Source organism: Ovis aries, chromosome 2, assembly GCF_016772045.2.
Source record: "Ovis aries strain OAR_USU_Benz2616 breed Rambouillet chromosome 2, ARS-UI_Ramb_v3.0, whole genome shotgun sequence".
NCBI classification, from domain to species: domain Eukaryota; kingdom Metazoa; phylum Chordata; class Mammalia; order Artiodactyla; family Bovidae; genus Ovis; species Ovis aries.
This window is the reverse complement of record NC_056055.1, coordinates 233876643-233897394: the sequence shown is the minus strand read 5'-3', so window position 1 is coordinate 233897394 and position 20752 is coordinate 233876643. Positions and strand designations below refer to the sequence as shown.

The following is a 20752-nucleotide window of genomic DNA, read 5'->3' as shown; positions in this document are numbered from 1 at the left end:
CCAGCTCTCCCTGTGATTCCAGCATCAGTACTGGCTCTTGAGTGCTTCAGGATACCCCCACAGTCTCACCTCCGACTTCAGTGTTCCCTTCACACACCCAACCTAACCGGACCACTCACACCAAGCAGTGGGAGCCCACCCTTCCTCGCCCCTGCACCTTCGCTTCATGTCCTTTCTCAGCATCCCGGCACACGGCTAACATCCATTTGCTGTTATGTGTCAGGGGCCATTCTAAGTGTTTTACGACCACAAGTTATTTAATCTAACAACATCCTCGTAGCATAGCTATTACACGTGGGGTGGGTGTCACAACTCCAGGGGGCAATTAAATCATTTCTAATTTACTTTCAGCATTTCTAGCATTTTCTTACAGCAAACTGCTAGTTTTTATTTTGTACCGGAGAAAACTCTTAAAAACAGAATGACCTTGTCTTAAAGTGGTCCCTTCAAATCATAGCTAAAGTCCTCAGGTAAAATACCATGGCGGCCACTTTCACACTCACCCGAACCAACCTGCCCTGTGTGCCTGCTTGTTCTGTCCGTGTCCCTGTTCCCTCCATGAAACGTTAAGCTACTCTGAGAGCTGGGGCCACGTTCTAATCTCTTGGTCCCAGTATCTAGCACAGTACTCTCCATCTGGTAGATATGTTTTAATGTGAGAAATTAAATACAGAAGGCAAAAGGGATGAACTAAAGTTATAAAATACTTTTAAAGCTCTTAAGTTCTCTTTGGTTAAAGATGTCTGTCATGTGCCATTTAAAACAGGAACAGAAGCAGTTACAGAATGCAGCAACCGGGTTATAATAATGCCATTCTTGAAAAACGTGGGCATTTCCTGAGGAATAACAAACAGGATTATATTTTCAAGCTCTAGACTGTAAAACGGGCACCATGTCCTGGAGCACCACCGACCACGGGTGCACTGACCACAGGGACACTTCAAGTGCTAGGAACACCTTGCGGCCTGCCTCTCCCGTACCAACGCCGCAGATTTATGGGTGAGCGAGAAGTGTCAGCAAGGTATCTGCCTTCTACGGCGAGGGAGGGGAAGGGAATAAAGAAAGAGACAAGACGACAGGGTGACATGAATGAATGACACTGATCAGGCACCGAGAGGGGAGACGAGGAAGGAGGCCAAGAGACATGGACGGAGGAGGAGGCGGCCTCTCTGAAGCGGGCTTCTGGAGGAAGTGGGGTGCAGGGGAGCTGGGGGAAGTGAGTAGAGGCCTAGGCTATGCAAAGGCAGGGGAGGATGAGTGAGTAAGGGAGACAGCTGGGTGGGAAATGGGGAATTGACTGCTGAGGGCCTCCGAAGCCAGGGGGCGTGTGGATCTGATGGAACTCTCCAGCAGCTCTCAAAGCCTGGTCTGAAATCTACAATACGAGAGGAAGGTTTTCCATGAAGCTCAACCAGGTCAATGGAAGAGACCGCCCTGAGCTGTGAAATGAAGTCTTCCTTTGTACTGGTGCTAAACTGTTTCATTTATAAAATCGTGGAGGTGGTAGATGGCAGCTGGCTTTTAAAGAAAACGCTCTCGTTTGGCAAAATGTCACCCCCAAATCCTATTTCTCATCCCAGAATATTAACAAAAATCTCACTACCCATGAAATCTGCTGGAGGAGACAGCAGGTTCTTGAGTGACAGGTGAACGTGGCATTTGGGGGAGCGGGGTCTGGCAGCGGGGTTCAGCACAGATGGCTGACCGAACAGCAGCAGCGGAGCCCCCAGCTCGCAGAACCACGGAAATCGAAATCAACTGGGCCTGCCCCAAGAAGCGGTCATGGTTGAAATCTAAGGATCAGCTGCAAGGGTTCCCTTTCTCCAGTGCAGGTTTTACTAACGTCAAAGGATTCCATGCCTCTTACGGAGCTGTTTGGCTCACGTTCGAGTGACGTGGGATTTGACATGGGGGCAGGAGGAGGACGTGCAGCGTGTCCTGTGAATAGAAGGGGCGAGTCCAAGAGCTTCCTCACTGTGAGCACATTACCCAAAGCCAGGGTCCTGGGAGAGCCAAATCCGTTCCGTCTGCCAAGGCCACTAACCTGCAAGGCTCGTGTCTCAGAGAGAATCAGCCACCGCCCTGCTCGACCCCCAGAAGCTTCTCATGTATCATCTGGTTGGGGTGAGAGCCCACTATCTCACTTCACTGCCCCCTGGAGATGCTAGGGACTTAGGTTTGAATCATCCAGGCACACTCTCAACCCCAGCTGTGATGTGAGTTATCTTCTCTTCTCAGAAAGCCCAGCAGCAACTAACACAACCCCTGTCTTGTGGAAATCATTTCCATTAAAAGCGAAACCAGGCTCTTATCAGAATTCACAGAGGAAGTGTTAGGCTGGGGATCCCACCATAGGGTAAGAATCATTTCCATCTCACCAGCGAGGTGGGGGATGACAGCTGGTATTAGCTCACCCGGGAAGGATGCTTTTCAAGAGGCAGGTGCGGGCGGGAGGGAATGGGTGCCTGGCCCACCTTTCTAGGCTGGCAAATCAGGTTGCGGACAAGCCTGAGCATCTCCATCTCCAGACTGGCACACTGGGGGCCTCTGTGCCTTCCCCTGAGAGCTGCTCTGCCAGGCTCCCCAAGGGCACAGAAGGCTGAGGATGCAGAGGTGCACACAGAAGTGCTCAGGAAGCCTTAGAAGCACTGCCAACCCCCTGGGGTGCTAAAGCTTCCCGGCTCCTCACACCTGTCCAGGCAGCTCCTCCATGAGAAAGGCCTCATTACACCCTGTCCTAAACCCTGTATGCCCTGGCAAGCAGTCAAACACCCAAGCCTTTTATTCAGAAGAGGAGGAAGCCTCTGATTCATAACGTGTGTTTGCTTCTCTTACATAAGCACACCTCTCTTCCAGAGCTAGTCCCTCTCCCAGATCACAACTACCATCGTTTTTTTTTTTTTTTTTTTTTTTCAAAAATACCAGTGTGTAGAGAGATGCTTAAAGACCTTGAAACACCCTTAAAAACAAGCACTGGGCAGCGGCTAGAGACATAAAGATGAACAGATGCTGTCCTTAGCCCGAGGGAACTCATAGTTTCAGAAAAGGAGACAGGGAAGTGAATGGAAAACGTGAAAACGTGAAAGCAATGTGAAAACGTGATCCAGACAGGTGTTGGGTATAAATAAGATGCTCTGGGAGCCCTAAGTGGGAAGGCAGGAGGGGCTGGCCAAGGCAAGCTTCTCTGCAGCAGGATTTAGAGTTTCAGTCTTCAGCTCCCTGAAAACTTAAGACAGGTCTATAGGGGTGGAGGTCCTCCCTTCTGTAAGAGATGAGCCTGGATAACGGGCAAGCAGAAAGAGCTGGAGGGCAAGCTTCCAGAGGTCAAGTGGGAGCCACGTTCACTTTCTGAAGTTATATAAATACCAGTCTTCAGCCTTTGCTGAGGATGCATCCTGGCTATTCTGACCAAGAGCTGAAGCATCAGCTACTTACCAGTGTTCACTGGAGGGCGCCGAGCTGCGAAGGCCATTCTAGCACTTGGTGCCCAGCGCCCTATCTGCAGAGCACACACCCCTCCTCCCTTGAGTTGCCCCATCAGAGTTTCCTTTTACAGCATTAACTTCTGAGCTGTTCCAAATGCCTGAACTGGCTCAGGCTGCCTTTCTCTAATCCAAACTTCACCAGTAATAGATGGGAGATTTTGATCTCAGTCTGACTTGTGTGTCTATTTCTCAGTGGGTTCAGAACTCAGATGGGAGAGGAGTGTGATGGAACACATCCCTTGAATCTCGATGGAGTGGGCACTGGCTGGCCCTCAGCTCTTCTTCACCAAGCATGCCTTTCACTCTGATCACCTTGTGATTCTGGACTGCCCTTCCCAAGCAGCCTGCTTTCACTAACTCCATCTACCTAAGAACCATCAGGCTGGGTATTCCTTTAGCCCTGTGTCAGCTTACTATGCCCTTGCTTTTATCTGACTGAAGTTTCTCATAAGCACATAGAAAGTGAAAGTTGCTTAGTCGTGTCCAACTCTTTGTGACCCCATGGATGATACAGTCCATGGAATTCTCTAGGCCAGAATACTGGAGTGGGTAGCCTTTCCAACTGGGAAAGTAAATCCACAGCCCAGGGTCTTTTACTTCCTCCCCAACCCAGGAATCGAACCAGGTTACCCCGCATTGCAGGCAGATCCTTTACCAGCTGAACCACCAGGGAAGCCCAAGAATACTGGAGTGGGTAGCCTATCCCCTCTCCAGCGGATCTTCCCAACCCAGGAATCGAACTGGGTTCTCCTGCATTGCAGGCAGATTCTTTACCAACTGAGCTACCAGGGAAGTCAATTTACTATGCCCTTGCTTTTCTTGCTGAAGTTTCTTGTAAGTGCAGAGCTCTTCACAAATTCAGCTCTTCACAAATTCACTAAGCACCTCTAGGGTAGAAGAAAGTTTGTCTTCCACAGCCCTCAGGCTCCTTTGTAGGACTAGAAGCGGTGGTTGTAACACTAGGAGCCCAAGAAACATCTGTCCAGTGAGGGCTGGAAATCATGTCTGAGTCTGTATTTTTAACAACTTCCAGAATACTACTCCCTGCATTCCTTCTAATTTTTGAAAATTATGAGTAAATGACTATGTGACATGCCTAAAGGGAGGGTGAGCACATGAAAGTTTAGGGTTATAATAACAAGCTGCTCAGCAGACCTACTCCAACACTTAATGATATGCGTTAGTTTTTATGTGTATGCTAACAAGACACAGTGATCAGCTCACACAAGTGGGTGTAATTAATGTTGTTTATACACAACCAGGTCAAGTTTTCAAGTCTCGTCCATGCCTTGGGATGCATAAATGTGGACTGTTTTGCCTGATTCCACATGAAATTAAAGTGTGATCACTAAGTCACTCTCTCCCTCAAAGGAAGGACTTCAACACCCTCTGACTGGGAAGTCCTGTGCCCCATGCCCCCTGAGAGCTGGCACCCGAGGCTATTCCCTCCCCAGCCTCACTCCCGGAGCCTCTCAAGAGAGCACAGACCCTGGGCTGTGGATTTACTTATAAATGAGATGCACACATGGAAATGAAAATCCTGCTTATACGACTATCATGAAGCTGGTAAATGGAAAAAAGAGGGGGAAATCTGACAGAGTGACAAATACTCTTCAAGCCTCCCTGGTTCTAGAAAGATCTCCACGGCTTGTCCACATTCAACCAGAACCCTGAACTTCTAGTAGAAGCCTCCTGTGCTGTTTATCACTACCCGAAAGAGAAGGGTAGCGATTCTTATGGTGGCAGAGATGACATGGCTCCCAAATGGCTACCTCTAGGTGAGCCCAGCCGACCGACCTCCAGACCTCTATGCCCACAAGCTTATTCCACATCTCAACCTGTTCTGTCTCCAGGTGGCCCCTCAAACTCAACTCTCCTCTCCGAAGGTACTTAGGTACTTCTCAGCTCTCCTAATCTAAGGTACTTCCTCGTCAGTCGTAGTACTGCGTCAATGCACGTGCCCGAACCTGAAGCCTGAGTCCCTGATTCAACTCTCCTCCCTTGGACTTCCCTGGTGGCTCAGTAGTAAAGAATCTGCCTGCCAGTGCAGGAGACACAGGTTCAATCCCTGGTCTGGGAAGATTCCACGTGCCTCAGAGCAGCTAAGCCTGTGCACCTCAACTACTGAGCCTGTGCTCTGGAGCCTGGGAGCCACACAACTGCTGAGCCCACATGCCCTAGAGCCTGTGCTCTGATAGAAAAGAAGCCCCGGCTCTCGCCGCAACTAGAGAAGAGCCTGGATAGCAAAGAAGATGCAGCAGAGACAAAAAACGAAACAAAACACCTCTCCTCCCTCAGCACCCGCACCCCTTCCTTCCACATCTAATTAGGACAAGGCTTGCCAATTTGTCAAGGCTTGCCAATCTTCCTTCCTCTCTCGATCTGTAATTTTCTACCTCCCCACATTCTCAGTCTCAGGTTTGGCCCTCATCATCTCTCTCCTGAAACATAAGCTTTCTTTTTTTTATTTCTTCTCTTTCAGTCTACTCTCCATGAGGCAGCCAGTAAGCTCTTACTAAAACACAGTTCCGTTCATGTCCCTTCTGCGTCTGAAATGGTCCCGTGGCTCCCATGCCCGCTCCTGCAGAATTCGAGCCTGGCCCCTGCCCTCTCCCCTAGCTGTCCTCTCTCATCACACTCCACGATCTGTAACAATCAGACGCTGTCCAAAGGCGCCATCTCCCACCTCTTCCATGCCTGCAATAGCAGTTTGCCTGAAACGCACCCCCCCTTGTGTTCAGAGCCTGGCTAGTCCCTCAAGCTTTTTAAAGTCTTGTAATACGCACCATCCCTGCATGTTGTCCCTGAACCCGAGATGGGGCCCACCCTCCCCCGTGCGGTCTCACGCACCCTGGGACAGCTCTGCACTGTGCATTTACCGTGTGGTCTGCTGGTTCCTGCACTGCATGGTAAACTTGAGAACGGGGACTGTTCATTTCCAGCACCTACCACATACCTGCTTTCTGTACTTAGTAAACATTTTCTGAAGACAGGCTGAATAGAGGACCCTGTGACTAAGAAAATACAGACCAAGTCTCCCAACACATCCAGCTGCCAGATCAACAGCTGTCTCTTGTGTGTAAGTGAGGACATAAGGGACAAGACAGGAAGAGCCAGACAGGATGGTTATGTCCATACTCCTTGTTGTTGCTCAGCTGCTACGTCGTGCGTGACTCTTCAAGATCCCATGGGCTATAGCACGCCAGGTTCCCCTAGCCTCCACTATCTCCCGCAGTTGGCTTTTATTCATTTCCATTGAGTCAGTGATGCCTCTAACCATCTCATCCTCTGCTGCCTCCTCCTCCTTCTGTCTTCAATCTTTCCCAGCATCAGGGTATTTTCCAATAAGTGGGCACTTTGCATCAGGTGGCCAAAGTATCAAAGCTTCTGCATCAGTTCTTCCAGTGAATACTCAGGGCTGATTTCCTTTAGGGCTGACTGATTTGATCTCCTTATTGTCCAGGGGACTCTCAAGAGTCTTCTTCAGCACCACAGTTCAAAAGCATCAATTCTTTGGCGCTCAGCTTTCTCTACGGTCCAACTCTCACACCCGTACATGACCACTGGAAAAACCATAGCTTTGACTAGATGGACCTTTGTTGGCAATGTAATGTCTCTGCTTTTTAATATACTGTCTAGGTTTGTCATAGATTTCCTTCCAAGGGGCAGGCGTCTTTGAATTTTCCATCCTCCTTATCTGGCACCAATTATCATACTGTACAAAAATTAAACAACAGAGAGCTGGAATGCTCATTTCTTACGAACAACATTACAGAGGAGGAACAGAAACATGCTTAACGATAGTTTTAAATGCATAATTCAACAAAATACACTGCTGTATAGAGCAGCAGGGGTAGGGTTGGGGAAGAAACGCCACTGAGCTTCCTCAGAGTCGCGCTTCGCTCTGACAGTCATGACTTCGGCACACCCTACCAGAAGGCAGAGCCAGCGTCTCTGCACGTGGGCTCAGGAAGGCGGGGTGGGTGGGGTGAGATCTGACGGTGAAGAGGCTGCTGAGCTTGCAGAGGTGGGAAATTAAGAATCACTGCTCTTTCTGCTTCAGGCTAATGAAAGCTACCCGACTGAAAACAGAGTAAGGGGACTGGGGCTAAACAGATCCATTCCTTTAGGCCTCCAACTGGACCTGCCAAGCATGGTGCTAATCAAAGGAGTAATTTGCTTAATTGCATGAAACCATCCCGAGAGGTAACTGAGCACAAGCGCTCTTTAGGACCCAGCCCAGTTTCCCAGTGCAGTGCTGACGTGCTGCTGAAAGCTGACTGAGGAGAGAGCTGGATCTCATTTAGGCAGGGCTCAGCATATGATGGACCACAGGTCAACTCTGGCCTACCACCTACTTTCTGCATGGCTCATGAGCTAGGAATGGTTTTTACATTTTTAAATGATTCAGAAACAATCAAAGGAAGAATACAATTTTTTGACATGAAAATTATATGAAATCCAAAGTTCTTAGTGTTCTTCTAGCTGTATTGGAACACAGCTGTGCTCATCTGTCTGTTTGTCCCTGGCTGTTTTCACACCATGGCAGCAGGGCTGAGTAGCTGAGACAGAGACCAGATGGCCCACAAAGCCTAAATCAGGACCGATGCTGAAGCTCCAATACTTTGGCCACCTGATGTGAAAAGCCAATTCATTGGAAAAGATCCTGATGCTGGGAAAGATTGAGGGCAGAAGGAGAAGGGGGTGACAGAGGATGAGATGGTTAGATAGCATCAATGACTCAATAGACATGAACTTGAGGAAACTTCAGGAGAGAGTGCAGAAAGGGAAGCCTGGTGTGCTGCCAGTCCGTGGGGCTGCAGAGTCGGACACGACTGAGTGACTGAAAGACAACAAGAGTTTTTATCTTGTTGCCGTGCTGTATCTCACTGTGTGCGCTGTTTGCTGAACCCAAGGTAGGCAAGGCATGAGCTAAGAGGCTGGAAGAAGACTTAAGGAGCTGTAGGAACTGCAGACACGTTTATTTTCTCCTGGCTGATGCAGCAGCCAGAACATAACCAAACCTATTCACAAGGGCTTTCCAGGTGGAGCTTATATATGCTTACATAACAAAAGTAGCCAGTGGCCAAGCGAGTACCTCGTGACACACATGTGCAGTGCTATAAGCGATCTCAGCTGTGACGTAACCATTATTTACAAAACTTGGGGCAAGAGCAAGAGGCTGTGAGGCAAGAGAGTCTGACCATGCTGTCTTGGCTAACTTGCTCTTTCCCTAAACTGGTTCCCTACTGGAAGTCTGCAGAGCCTGCCTTAAAGGCTGGGCAGGGTCAAGGTCATCCATGATACCTTCTATGGCAGCCTGGGTCCCAAGGCATTTAAAAACTGTTCCCACCAAGTTGATCTTTATAATCAAGTCCACTCAAAGAAACTGCTTTAAGTTTGGGCTTCAAAACTGAGCTGTATGGGATCCATATAAGATGCAGCTGAGAATTTACTAAAGGTTCTATTAGTTTGGAGGAATTTGCCTCCAAAGTTAAGAAGATGGAAACATCAAACTTTCTTCACTACAACTTTCTCTAAACCCAGAAAGTCAGCGGCTCAGCAGGAGCTGTTCACATGCCCTGCCCGCCTTCAGGGACTCCAGACGCGGTGCTGTCTCCCTCCCACAGTCATGCTTGCTTCTCTAGAAGCCCTCACACAGGGTGGCCTCTAAGCACTCTCACCTGACTGAGGATGGGCAGGCTGGAGGAAAAGCACCAGAAAGCTGTAGTTTCCTGAAAACAGTCAGTACTCCCTAAGATGTCTTTGTTTAGGGGCTCTATTAGGCACCCCACCATCCTCCCTTGCTGACCTTTCTGAAGGAAATGGCTCAGGCCACAACTCCAAAAGGAGCTGAGGCCTTGTCATCCTATCACATTGGAGTCAGGCAGGGTCACTTTCACCCCTAGGAGGGAGCAGGCCACCAAGACTGCACATTTTTTAAGAAACGAGAGTGGTGTGTGTTCCCTGGTGGCTCAGTGGTAAAGAATCTGCCTGCTAATGGAGGAGATGCGAGTTTGATCCCTGCATCAGGAAGATCCCCTGGAGAAGGAAATGGCTATCCATTCCCGTATTCTTGCCTGGAAAGTTCCACGGACAGTGGAACGTTCTGGAAAGTTCCTGACGGGCTCCAGTGTATGGGTCACAAAGAGTCGGACACGACTTAGCAACTTGTCATAAATGAATACAAGTATCTGTGTTAAATTCTAGATTTAACATGGCAGCAGAAAAGGGGATAGTTTTCAACTCAACCAACCAAAAAGCAAATAGAACGCGCTCAGCACCTGACCTGACCTTTGGGGCAGAGAAACAAAGGTATGTCACTTCCCTGAGCTAGGACTTCTCAGCAACCTGACCCAAAGGCAGTGCTTCCTGGTGTGTTTCACACCACAGTTCACACAGAACTTGCTAACACTTGAGCGTACACTGGGTAAGTGCACAGGACTGCAGGCAGATGGTCCCAGGGGACAAGAGCCAGCCCAGGTGGCCTGTAGCTCGGGGAATACATTATCTCAGACGTGGGCCAGGCAGCTCTGGAATAAGCTGCTGCCTGCAGTCACCCGGTGATCAAGTTGCTTTGTTTGGTAGTTACTGTGACTGCCGAACCAGTCTCCCCTTGACTCAACAAACAGGCCCCATGCTGGTGTCCTCCACCTCACTCATTCTGGAAATCATCAGGGTAAACTCACGTCTTGGAAAGGGGAAATTTCTGGCTTAGCAGATTTCTTCTGCATTCAAGGGCATGCAGCACAGATGTTGTCTCCTCTTACAGGAGGGCAGAAGGACGTATTTTTTTTAGACCTGCCACCAAAAATGTGGACACAGTGAACTGGGGCACACAAAGCATGAGAGAGCAACTCCAAACAGCAGTCTGTGCCAAAGGCACTGGGAAAAATGGATTTTTATGAGGGCAGATGCAGGCAGCAGGCAAAGGGGAACAAACGCAGGGACTGCTGGATGGGCTGTCTGGTTGATTTATCAACGATCTTGCCAGGAACCTGCTGCAGGAGACCAACGTGCCCCTTCTTCCAGAGCTGTGGTCCACAAACTTGTTTTCTGGTGTGCCATAAGTCTAGCTGCATCCTACTCTTTGTAACCTTATGGACTGTAGCCCACCAGACTCCTCTGACCATGGGATTGTCCCAGCAAGAATACTGGAGTGGGTTGCCATTTCCCCCTCCAGGGGATCTTCCCGACCCAGGGATCGAACCTGCCTCTCCTGCGCTGGCAGGTGGGTTCTTTACCCACTGAGCTGGAACCAAGGAATCAGCCCCAAGGGTGCAATTCCATTATTTTCAAACCTTAATTAACTGGAACCTAATTAGGACTTCAGGGTTTCATTCTCTCTTGGAAGGGAAACCTCTCTTTCTCAAGTCAGCATGGTGTAAATGGAAGAGAAGTGAATGAAGAGTTGGCTATCTGGATTGCTTGCATATAAGAAACTCAATTAACCCTTGAGGACTTCAGCTTCTAATCTACAAGTTGAGAGGGCTGATGGAATACAAGTATCTCAAATTATTTTCATTGGGATTGACATATACACACTATTATATATGAAATAGATAACTAATAAGGACCTACTGTATAGCACAGGAAATTCTACTCAATACTCTGTAATGACAATATGAGAACAGAATCTAAAAGAGTGGATATATGTACGTGTATAATTGATTCACTTTGCTGAACAGCAGAACCTAACACAACACTGTAAATCAACTATTCTCCAATAAAAATAATTGAAAAAAAGTTATTTTCAGCAATAAAATTCTCACTCTAAAACATGCCAACAGATCAGTAACAATCTGAAACTGTGATCATTCTTCTACATTGACACCTCCTAATGCAAGCTGAGATCACTGATGGTCTTTTACAGTATTTAGAGTACTTAACATATTTAATTCAATCCAATTTTATAACGATCTGATGGGGAAGGGTCTCTAAAATGGTGTAATGGAACTCTCTCACTTGATGTGCTTGATGTGATGGTGGGTTAGCTTTTCCAGAAGCTGGATGAAGAGGGGAATCATACTTAACTAAACATTTGTTTAACTTAAATTTATATAATGCTTTTGAACTGTGGTGCTGGAGAATATGCTTGAGAGTCCCTTGGACAGAAAGGAGATCAAACCAGTCAATCCTAAAGGAAATCAATCCTGAATATTCACTGGAAGGACTGATGCTGAAACTGAAGCTTCAATACTCTGGCCACCTGATTCAAAAAGCCAGTTCATTGGAAAAAGCCCTAATGCTGGGGAAGATTGAAAGCAGGAGGAGAAGGGGACGATGGAGGATGAGATGGTTGGATGGCATCACTGACTCAATGGACATGAATTTGAGCAAGCTCCGGGAGATGGAGATGGACAGGGAAGCCTGGTGTGCAGCAGTCCATGGGATCACAAAGAGTCGGACATGACTAAGTGACTGAACAATAACAACAAATTTATATAAATGCATATACACTCACTTTTAGGATTTCCCTGGTGGTTCAGACGGTAAAGCATCTGCCTACAATGCAGGAGACCTAGGTTTGATCCCTAGGTCAGGAAGAGCCTCTGGAGAAGGAAATGGTAACCCACTCCAGTACTCTTGCCTGGAAAATCCCATGGACAGAGGAGCCTGGTAGGCTACGGTCCATGGGGTCGCAAAGAGTTGACACAACTGAGCGACTTCACTTCCCTTCACCCTCACTTTTACAAAAGAGTATGCTAATTAGATTTTTACATACTTTTTTCTGATAAACTATGTATACTTCATTGCCTATAATTTATCATTTTGTTTCATTAAAAGAGAGAGCTTAGATATCTATAATGCAATCTGAGTACAAAGTTCCTCCTGAATTTTATGATTTCCCCCCTCCTTTTTATAGTCATCACACCCAAACAGCAGAATTTCTGAAGATTCATCTTCATCAAGTGTTTGCAAACAATTTAACTTAGTTTTCACAGGAACAGCAGCTTTTTAAAATGTTCTTACTTGATCAGTGTACCTAATATTCCGTTACAGTGAGTAATTATAACATGTACAACCGGCATAGCCAGGATGGGGGTAAAGGCGGCATTGAAACACACAGCTCCCCTGGAGAGCCGAGGGAAGGGAACACAGTCCACGTGTGCAGCTCACTGGGGTGATGGTCACTGTGTCAGGCGGAAGGGACAGGGAGCGCCAGGTGAGGAGTTTCGGGTGGCAGATGTAGGGCCTGGGGAAGGCGGGCAGGGATAGAGAAATTAATGTTGGTGTCTTCAGCATCTGATAGCTCAAATAAGAAATAAGCTTCGCTGGTGGCTCAGAGGTTAAGAATCCATCTCCAAGCCAGGAGATGCAAAAGACCCTGGTTCAATCCCTGGGTTGGGAAGACCCCGCCCCCTCCCCCCACCCCCGGGCGAAGAGACTGGCTATTCTTATCCATGGACAGAGGAGCCTGCTGGACTAAAGCCCATGGGGTCACAGAGAGTTGGACACGAAGAAGTTAAAATAAGAATACAGGGGTTCATTCAGGGAGGGATTGTGGAAAGAGAAATAAATAGGAGGGTGGGCAGACTCCAGGGAATGCCAGAGTTGAGCTGAGGGAAGAGGCTTCTGCCACAAGACCAGCGGGCTCACGTCATGAGGCCCCAGGTATCTGCAGAGTCGCGAGGGAAGCGGTTCCCGCCTGCCTCAGACGCCACTGTTTGAGGGCAGAGACTGAGGAAAGGACAGAGGGACCAGCCCCAGGGCTGCCATGCTAATTCTCGCACACACTGGGCTTTGGCGGAAGTCAGGTCTGCGGGCGGCGTTGAAAAGAGGAAGCCACTGACCTGATCCAGACGCAGTGCGCCGTCCGCAAACCGCTGTCTGCGTAACTCCTTCGCGATTCCGTGGAGGTTCAAGACAGCCCGGTGCACCTCGTCACACGTGTGCTCGGGGGAGATGGCAGGCAGCTCCCTCTCCGGGATTCTCCTGGTCGGGCTTTCAATCATGCTCTGCGCGTGCTCGTAGCTCAGTTTGGTGCAGGAGCGGATGATGGTCCGGCCAAACCATTCAGCGAGGATCTGCAGAGATGGACGGATTGTGAGGGAGAGAATTTTTTTTTCCTTCAGTTTTTTCTTTCACGCAACCATTCATCTGTACACATTCTACAGAGACTGAGGAAATGAGGAGGGACGAGCACCGGCTTTTTTTTTAATCTGAGCACCCCCCACCCCTTCCCCCTTTACCAGCTAAACCATTTCGGTCCCAACTCCAGAGACAAGGCTTCCTGAAAACACCTGTCTGAAGGGTTACTAGGTGTTCCCCAGTGGGGAACAGGGAGGGCCCAGCCCACAGCTGTCCATACCATGAAAATTCGAGGGCACACAGCTTCTACCTGAAGAGCTAGAGACCCCTCTGACACCCTCTCCTTACCTTTGAAGGAAGAACCACTACTCTTTATAATGGCAGCCATTAAGCACGGGGAAGTGAACAATAGAAACCACTCATGTTTTTCATTGGTTTAGTGCAAAGAGCCTTATTATGAAGAGTCTTGATCTGGAATATCAGACTTTAATGTTCTTAAAAAAAAAACCCTCAAAATATACTTTCTGAATTATTTTTAAAACTACTCTCATCTCAAAATACAAGCAACTCAAAATATTATGCTGATGACTCTTCTGCTGTGGCAAGCGGGTCCCGACTTTGGTTCTCAGGAGATGTGTATGTGTATGCGCTGAACGCAGGAGAAATTGTAGAGGCAATTCCAGGGACTGTGTGTATGTGTGTGTGTGCGTCTGCGCACACACGCGCATGCACTGAATGCAGAAGAAATTGTAGGGGCAATTAAACTGTCCAGCAGTCCTGGGGGAAGCAGTGTGTGCAGGTCCCCAGAAGAGCCCCTTTCAAGGTCAGCCCATGCTTGTCCCTCCGTCATAGCCATCTTTCCTGAAAACTTCCCACTCGTGGAGCTGCTCCAACCTCCTCTAGGATGACGGGGCCACAACCTCTTCATTCTTGTGGTCGCAAAGATTTCCCCTGGAGACTCAGCTTGTTTCCTTTTCTACGACTCATTCCAAACCCAGTCGGTCAATCCTCCTCCTTCCGTGTGTCAACATTTTGCTGGACAGTCTGTCTTTAGCTTGGGGAAATGTCCCTTTTCATTCAGTTCCACTGCTCTTTTCTCACACACTCCCTCAGACATCTGGGTCAGAGGGTATCTGGCCTCTTGGGGTTTTTGTCCCCTTTTCCTAGAAGACACAGGAAAGCCCTACATATGTACCAGGGGTCACCACTGCACAGAGGGTGGGGAGACTTGGATCACCCTGACTGGGCATCCATTTTCATGTGAACTGGTGAGTCAAGAACTACTTTAAAAAGCTAGTGACAGCTCCAGGCCCTCTCCCTTTAAGTATTTATGGACAAACTTTTGCAGTAAGTTCCACGAGGTTCCTAGATACTCTGCCACCCCGATCCATATATCCTGCGTCTAAACAGCTCAGTGGCTCCCTCTAAACCCTGTTCTGTAGTGCTGGTCCCTGACCAGGGGCCATTTTGAATCCCAAGGAGTCTTAAAACATATTCACTGTAACTTGGCAAAACCTGAGGTCCCCCACTCCTGATCAAAACTTGCTAGCCACTAACAAGGGTGAGCTCAGTCTGAGCTGCCTCTTCTTCCTCACTGGACCCACTGCCCCTTCGGTTTGTCTCCTCATCTGTCAATGACAACTCAAACACCAGCAAACCTGGGACTCAGCACTGATGAGAAGCTTCCCACAACTCTGTCACCTTACTTGGGCCTCCCCTCCCTTAACGCCTCCATTCCAGAGAGTCTGCACCTTCTTTTTGAACATACGAAGGGCTGAAGTAGGAGCTCTAAAGAGCCAATAAGAACTTCCTGGCCCAGAGACGGCCAGGCAGCTTAAAAACAACCCATTGATTCTGGAAGTCATACCTGACACACGGACTGAAAAAACTCACAGGCCAAGAAACCACATTGTGATGAAGTGGCAAGGATGCCCACAGCCCCCTCACCCACTGAAGGTCAACAGGAAAGCAGGGACCTGACTGGGCGGGGGTGTTGGTTCCTGGGGCAGCACGCCTTACAGAACGGGAGGAAGGCCTCTCTGGATGGGACACCTCATTAATTTCCAATTTGGAAACTGGATTCACATCAACGCCCGGTTTGTAACCAGGGCCAGTGGCAGAAGACAAAAAGACAAAGAGTTTTTCATGGAAAAAGCAAAAAAGCCACGAGGAGCTTCGTAAACAGAACCCTTCAGAGAAGAATCATGGCCTTCCTCTGCCATTCATTTCATCACAGGATTTGGGTCACTCTCTTTCTGCAGGCGGCAAGCTTCCTGCGTATGCTCTAGGACACTGCTATTTAGGATGTTGGATTAAACAGCATGCCAATATCCACTAAGGTATCCGGCTGGGGGAAAAAAAAAAAAACCTAGTTAGAAAGGAGAAAATATTGCCTACCTCAAGATCTACTTTCTGGTACCAGGTAGGACAGGAAGTGGCTTGACACCGGGGACCACCTGGCTCTGCTTGGTGGCAGAGCTCTCACACCTCCGACCCTCTCAAATCTCTCTAACACACCTGGATGTGTGTGCATGCTAAATCCCTTCACTCACGGCTGACTCTCTGACCCCATGGACTGTAGCCCACCAGGCTCCTCTGTCCATGGGATTCTCCAGGCAAGAATACTGGAGTGGGTTGCCATGCCCTCCTCCAGGGGATCTTGCTGACTCAGGCATCTAACCTGCATTTCTTATATCTCTTGCATTGGAGGCAGGTTCTTTGCCACCTAGGAAGTCCAACACACCTGGGAGTACGTTATTTGGCCCATTTTACATTGAGAGAAGAGGTTGGGGATTTGTGAAAAGTCACGCTAACTCCTAAGTGGAGGCCAGGATCAGATCTGTGCTAAAGACCTAAGACTCAAAATCAAGTGTTATTTTTTAGTATAGCTTGCTGAAGGTCACAAAAGAGACAGACAGTGAAGTAAAGAAAGTAAAATATTGACTTTCTATTTAATAGATACAAAGTCATGGGGAAAACATATCATTTGAAAACTATTAATTTCCATTCAAATGTATTTAAAATTTTAAGCTTCTAAAAAAGTCAGTGACTCATTAAGAAATATTTGGTTCAAAACACTGCTAATGGGGTTAATTTGTAATTTTAAGTAATTAGATATAAAATCACTTCCACTACAGCTTTGGGCTTCTGTATATAAACTATTTGGTTCAAAAAATATATCAGAAAAACGAACTTCTTTACGAAACAGACTCACAGACACAGAAAACAAATCTGGTTACCAAAGGGGAAAGCAGGGGAGGGATGGGAGTTCAGGATTAGCAGATACACAGTACTGTATATAAAACAGATAAATAACAAGGTCCTACTGTATAGCACAGGGAACGATATTCAATATTTTGTAATAACCTATAATGAAAAATACATATATTCATATATATATATATATATATATATATATATATAGCTAACCACTTTGCTATACACCAGAAAATAACACAACATTGTAAATCAACTATAATTCAATTAAAAAAAATGTAATAGGAAGAAAGAAACAGTTTCCTGATTGGAACAAAACCAGGCTGCTGAGATGATCAGGGGTAGGAGGGTGCACGGATTTCTGCCTCTTCTTACTGTGAACACGAGGCAACCCCCCTAGGGTAGGGGAGGGCCCAGGGGTAAAAAAAGTCAAAGATGCCAAGAGTAACGTTTCCAAAAAGAAACTGGGCAGAAAGAGGCAGTGCTCGAAGACAGTGAGGAGAGGCCGACGGCAGTATGTCTATGATGCAGAGGTGCTGGTGACTGCAGAGGGCAGAGGTAGTGAGGGGGGTGGCTCGCGAGGAGCAAGCAGGGGGTCTCCTCTGCTGGGCCCACTCCTGGCCAGGCCAGTGGTGACAAAGTGAGGCACAGGTCCCTTCTTAAAGAAGAACAGAGAAGACCATGGTAAGATCACAGAGTAAGTGACAAGATGGAGACACTGTCAGCCACACACTCCTATTTAGACCTAGCTGTGTCCTCTCCTGCTGTGGCCCGGCTGGGCCTGTTACCCAAAAGCTGGGTTTGCCTCTGGGTGGATGTTGAACCAAAAGATGCAACCAAGCCAAAGAGCGAGAGAAGGAAGGAGTTATTACTTGTGGCAAGTAAGGAGATCACTGGGGATCTTTCCCAAAGAAATATCGTTGGTTTTTCATCTGTTTTCCAGATATAAGGATACCTTTCCCCTTAAGCTAATTATAACCTACACCAACTTGGTAAATTTTAACTTGAGGGTAGGACTGAGACATTAATCTTTTGTCTCTACCTGATTCCTCTAAAAATGGAAGATTCTAGATTCCCAGCAGCCTTATCAAGTACTCTTAACTAGCGCACGTGCAACAAAACTAAAGGAAATTATCCAGTGAAGCTGTCACAGAGTACAACTACTGTGTGACATATAACAACAAATATCATTGCTTGCTTTAAGTCTACTGCTAAAAGCGCATGTATGATGTCCGTGTGACAATTCAGTATAACTGATACAACATATAGCTTATAAAATGTTTCCCTATTAACACACCTCTGAGCTTGTTCACTGTATCTGATGAGTAGGCCACTACTTATAAACAAAAAGGAAGCGTGGCACCAGGGAACATGACGGATGCCAGGCAGCAATCACCCTGGCATTGAGGGACAAATCTGACCTACCAAGAGATTTGCAATCAAAAGGAAAAATGATAAAATAAATTTTCACGAACTCAGTTAGGTATTGGGAAGCCATTCCAGCTAATACATGATTTACCTTAAAGTTTATAGTGACCGAAGTGGCCTGTTTAGTGGCCTATTGAATGTATATCTGCTTTGGCTATTAAGGGAAAAAAATGCATTAAAAATAAAAAACTAGAGGACATCATCATTCACACACAGGGCTTTGTGAAATTTATTCAGTAAGAACGATGAACTCAGAAGTTTCTATGATACAAAAAGTCATCCTCTAGAACTGCGTGGTCCTTGATATTTTAACAGCTGTTCAAGGAGGAACTTATAAGACATACTGAATGCTGGGTTTTATATCTGATGAGTTTCTAATATGACTCACCTCATGATGTATATGAAAAAAAATTAAATCTCCTCTGAAGGATCCTCTTCCCAGTTTAGAGAAAATGGTTTGGGTCAGGGGGCTCTTGGCTCAAGACTCTGCCAGTGAAGCTGCAAAGTTGCTATTAACTGCCTCTCCTGCTGTGCCTCACCTACACCTGCTAGAATAATGCTATGCACATTCAGCCACTACTCTGTGGACCCTGAAACTTCTCTAGCTGTAGCAGAGAGAGCTTCACTCCTCTAACTAGGGAAACGGCAATGCCCATTCTCAGCAAGAAGTAGTTACAAAAGAATGACTTTTGGCTCTGTGCCCCTCAAGAAAGAAGAGTGAAATATCTCAATGTGGGGGGTACTGTGTAAGTAGATTAGGTAGGGGTCCATGGAGGTAGTGAGCCAGACATGACTTTCTTAAATAAGAGAAACCACTTTAGGCCTAAGCCATTTGATGATCTGAGCCTGGCCACAATGCTTGCTCTTACAGAAGAATGGGTCTCAGTAGTTGATTTTAAGGGAATGAAAGAAGGTAAAAACAAACAGCTATTACCAGGCCAGGGAGCTAACTTAACCAGATTGGAGATGATATATCAGTTGTAAAGATTCCTAATTCTGTTCCAATGGTAAAGATTAGCCTGAAGCTGTTTTGCAAAATTTAACTACCCTTAACAATACTCAATTACCAGAGTAACTATGAATAATGATGTTGCCCTTTTCTGATGCCTGTGACTTCAATCAACTATCATGTGGACTCTGCCAACTTCTGCCCCAATTCTATGCTGAACCCTCCTTGGCTGAAGCCCCTTTAGGAGTCTGCAGGCATCCTAGCTTAAAACTTCCCCCATTTTGCTGTCTGCGGAGACACTGCTTTGGGAAAGATCCCCCATGTTATTCCTACTTGCTGCAAGTAATAAATCCTTCCTTCTCCCACTCTTTGGATTGGTGGTGTCTTTTGGCTCAACACCCATCAAGAGGTAAACCCAGTTCTCGGAAGCTGAGGAGGGAGCATGGGTACCAGAGGGCCATGTGTTTGCTAGTTTTAGTTTATAAGGCAGTGTATGTACAAGAATTTTATGGAAGATTAATTTGTATGGAGTCAATTGTGTTCTCTTCTACAGTTTGAGGTCACTTGCCACCAGCCTAGTCTGTTGTCCCTCAGACTATAATCAGGCCTACTCCTATTGTTGGGGAGGAAGAAATTTTTTTCTACTCTTCCAGGTTTTTCTGGGCTAAGAATTAAATTGTCATGAGACAGATTAACAGGAGAAAATCAAACAAAACATGGGAGAGACTCAGGAAAGCTGAGTAACTCACTAAAATGGCTGAAAGCTTCACTTTAAATACCATCTTCAGCTAATAACAGAAGAGAATGCTGGGCTAGTGATTCAGGACTTAGAAGGGGAGGAAGGAAATTCACATGAAGGTGGAAAAGCAAATGCTTGGTAAACAAATGTTTACAATGTGTGGACCAGGCAGAGACAATGGGACACACACAGGAATTAAAAAAAAAAACAGATTTTGAAAGGTTCCTCCTGTCTACCATACCTAGTCCATCCTAGAGTTATCTGTGATGATAGCTCTCTCCCTTTTAGAAAGCAGGTCCTCTACATTCTTTAGACAGTGAAGGTAAAGTCAGAGTTTCTTCCTGAGTCTTTTGGGTCCTGATTGTTTTCAGCTTGAAACAATCCACATGCCCAAGAGATATCCTGAAAGTCAAAGTGAAAGTCGCTCAGTCGTGTCCAGCTCTTTGCGACCCCATGGACTACACAGTCCATGGAATTCTCCAGGCCAGAATACTGGAGTGGGTAGCCAGTTCCCTTCTCCAGGGGATCGTCCCAACCCAGGGATTGAACCCAGTTCTCCCGCATTGCAGGCAGATTCTTAACCAGCTGAGCCACAAGGGAAGCCCAAGAATACTGGAGTGGGCAGCCTATCCTTCCCTTCTCCAGTGGATCTTCCCAACCCAGGAATTGAATAGGGGACTCCTGCACTGCAGGCAGATTCTTTATCAACTGAGCTATGAGGGGAAGCCCAAAAGATATCCTGGAATGGCAAATTTTACTCCCCTCCAGCATCTTGACCTGAAGGTCTAAACTTCAAAGCCAAAGATGAAAGAAATAAGGAAACTCTCTCAACTGTCTGCCTTGTAAACGTTAGAAATGGCACAAGAGTCTGAAGGCAGGATATGGTCAAGAGACGAGAATTCC

At 47.0% G+C, this 20752-nt stretch overlaps 1 protein-coding gene across 7 annotated transcripts in view; it reads right to left on the bottom strand.

Moving 5' to 3' along the window:
* The window catches only part of DIS3L2 (DIS3 like 3'-5' exoribonuclease 2), a 357732-nt gene that overhangs the window by 71949 nt on the left and 265031 nt on the right, over positions 1-20752 (bottom strand). For all 7 annotated transcript variants that reach the window (XM_060410516.1, XM_042244406.1, XM_042244405.1 and 4 more), the window contains one exon: positions 13280-13513. In XM_060410516.1, the coding sequence (XP_060266499.1) occupies positions 13280-13513 (234 nt within the window). The remainder of the gene's footprint in view (positions 1-13279; positions 13514-20752) is intronic.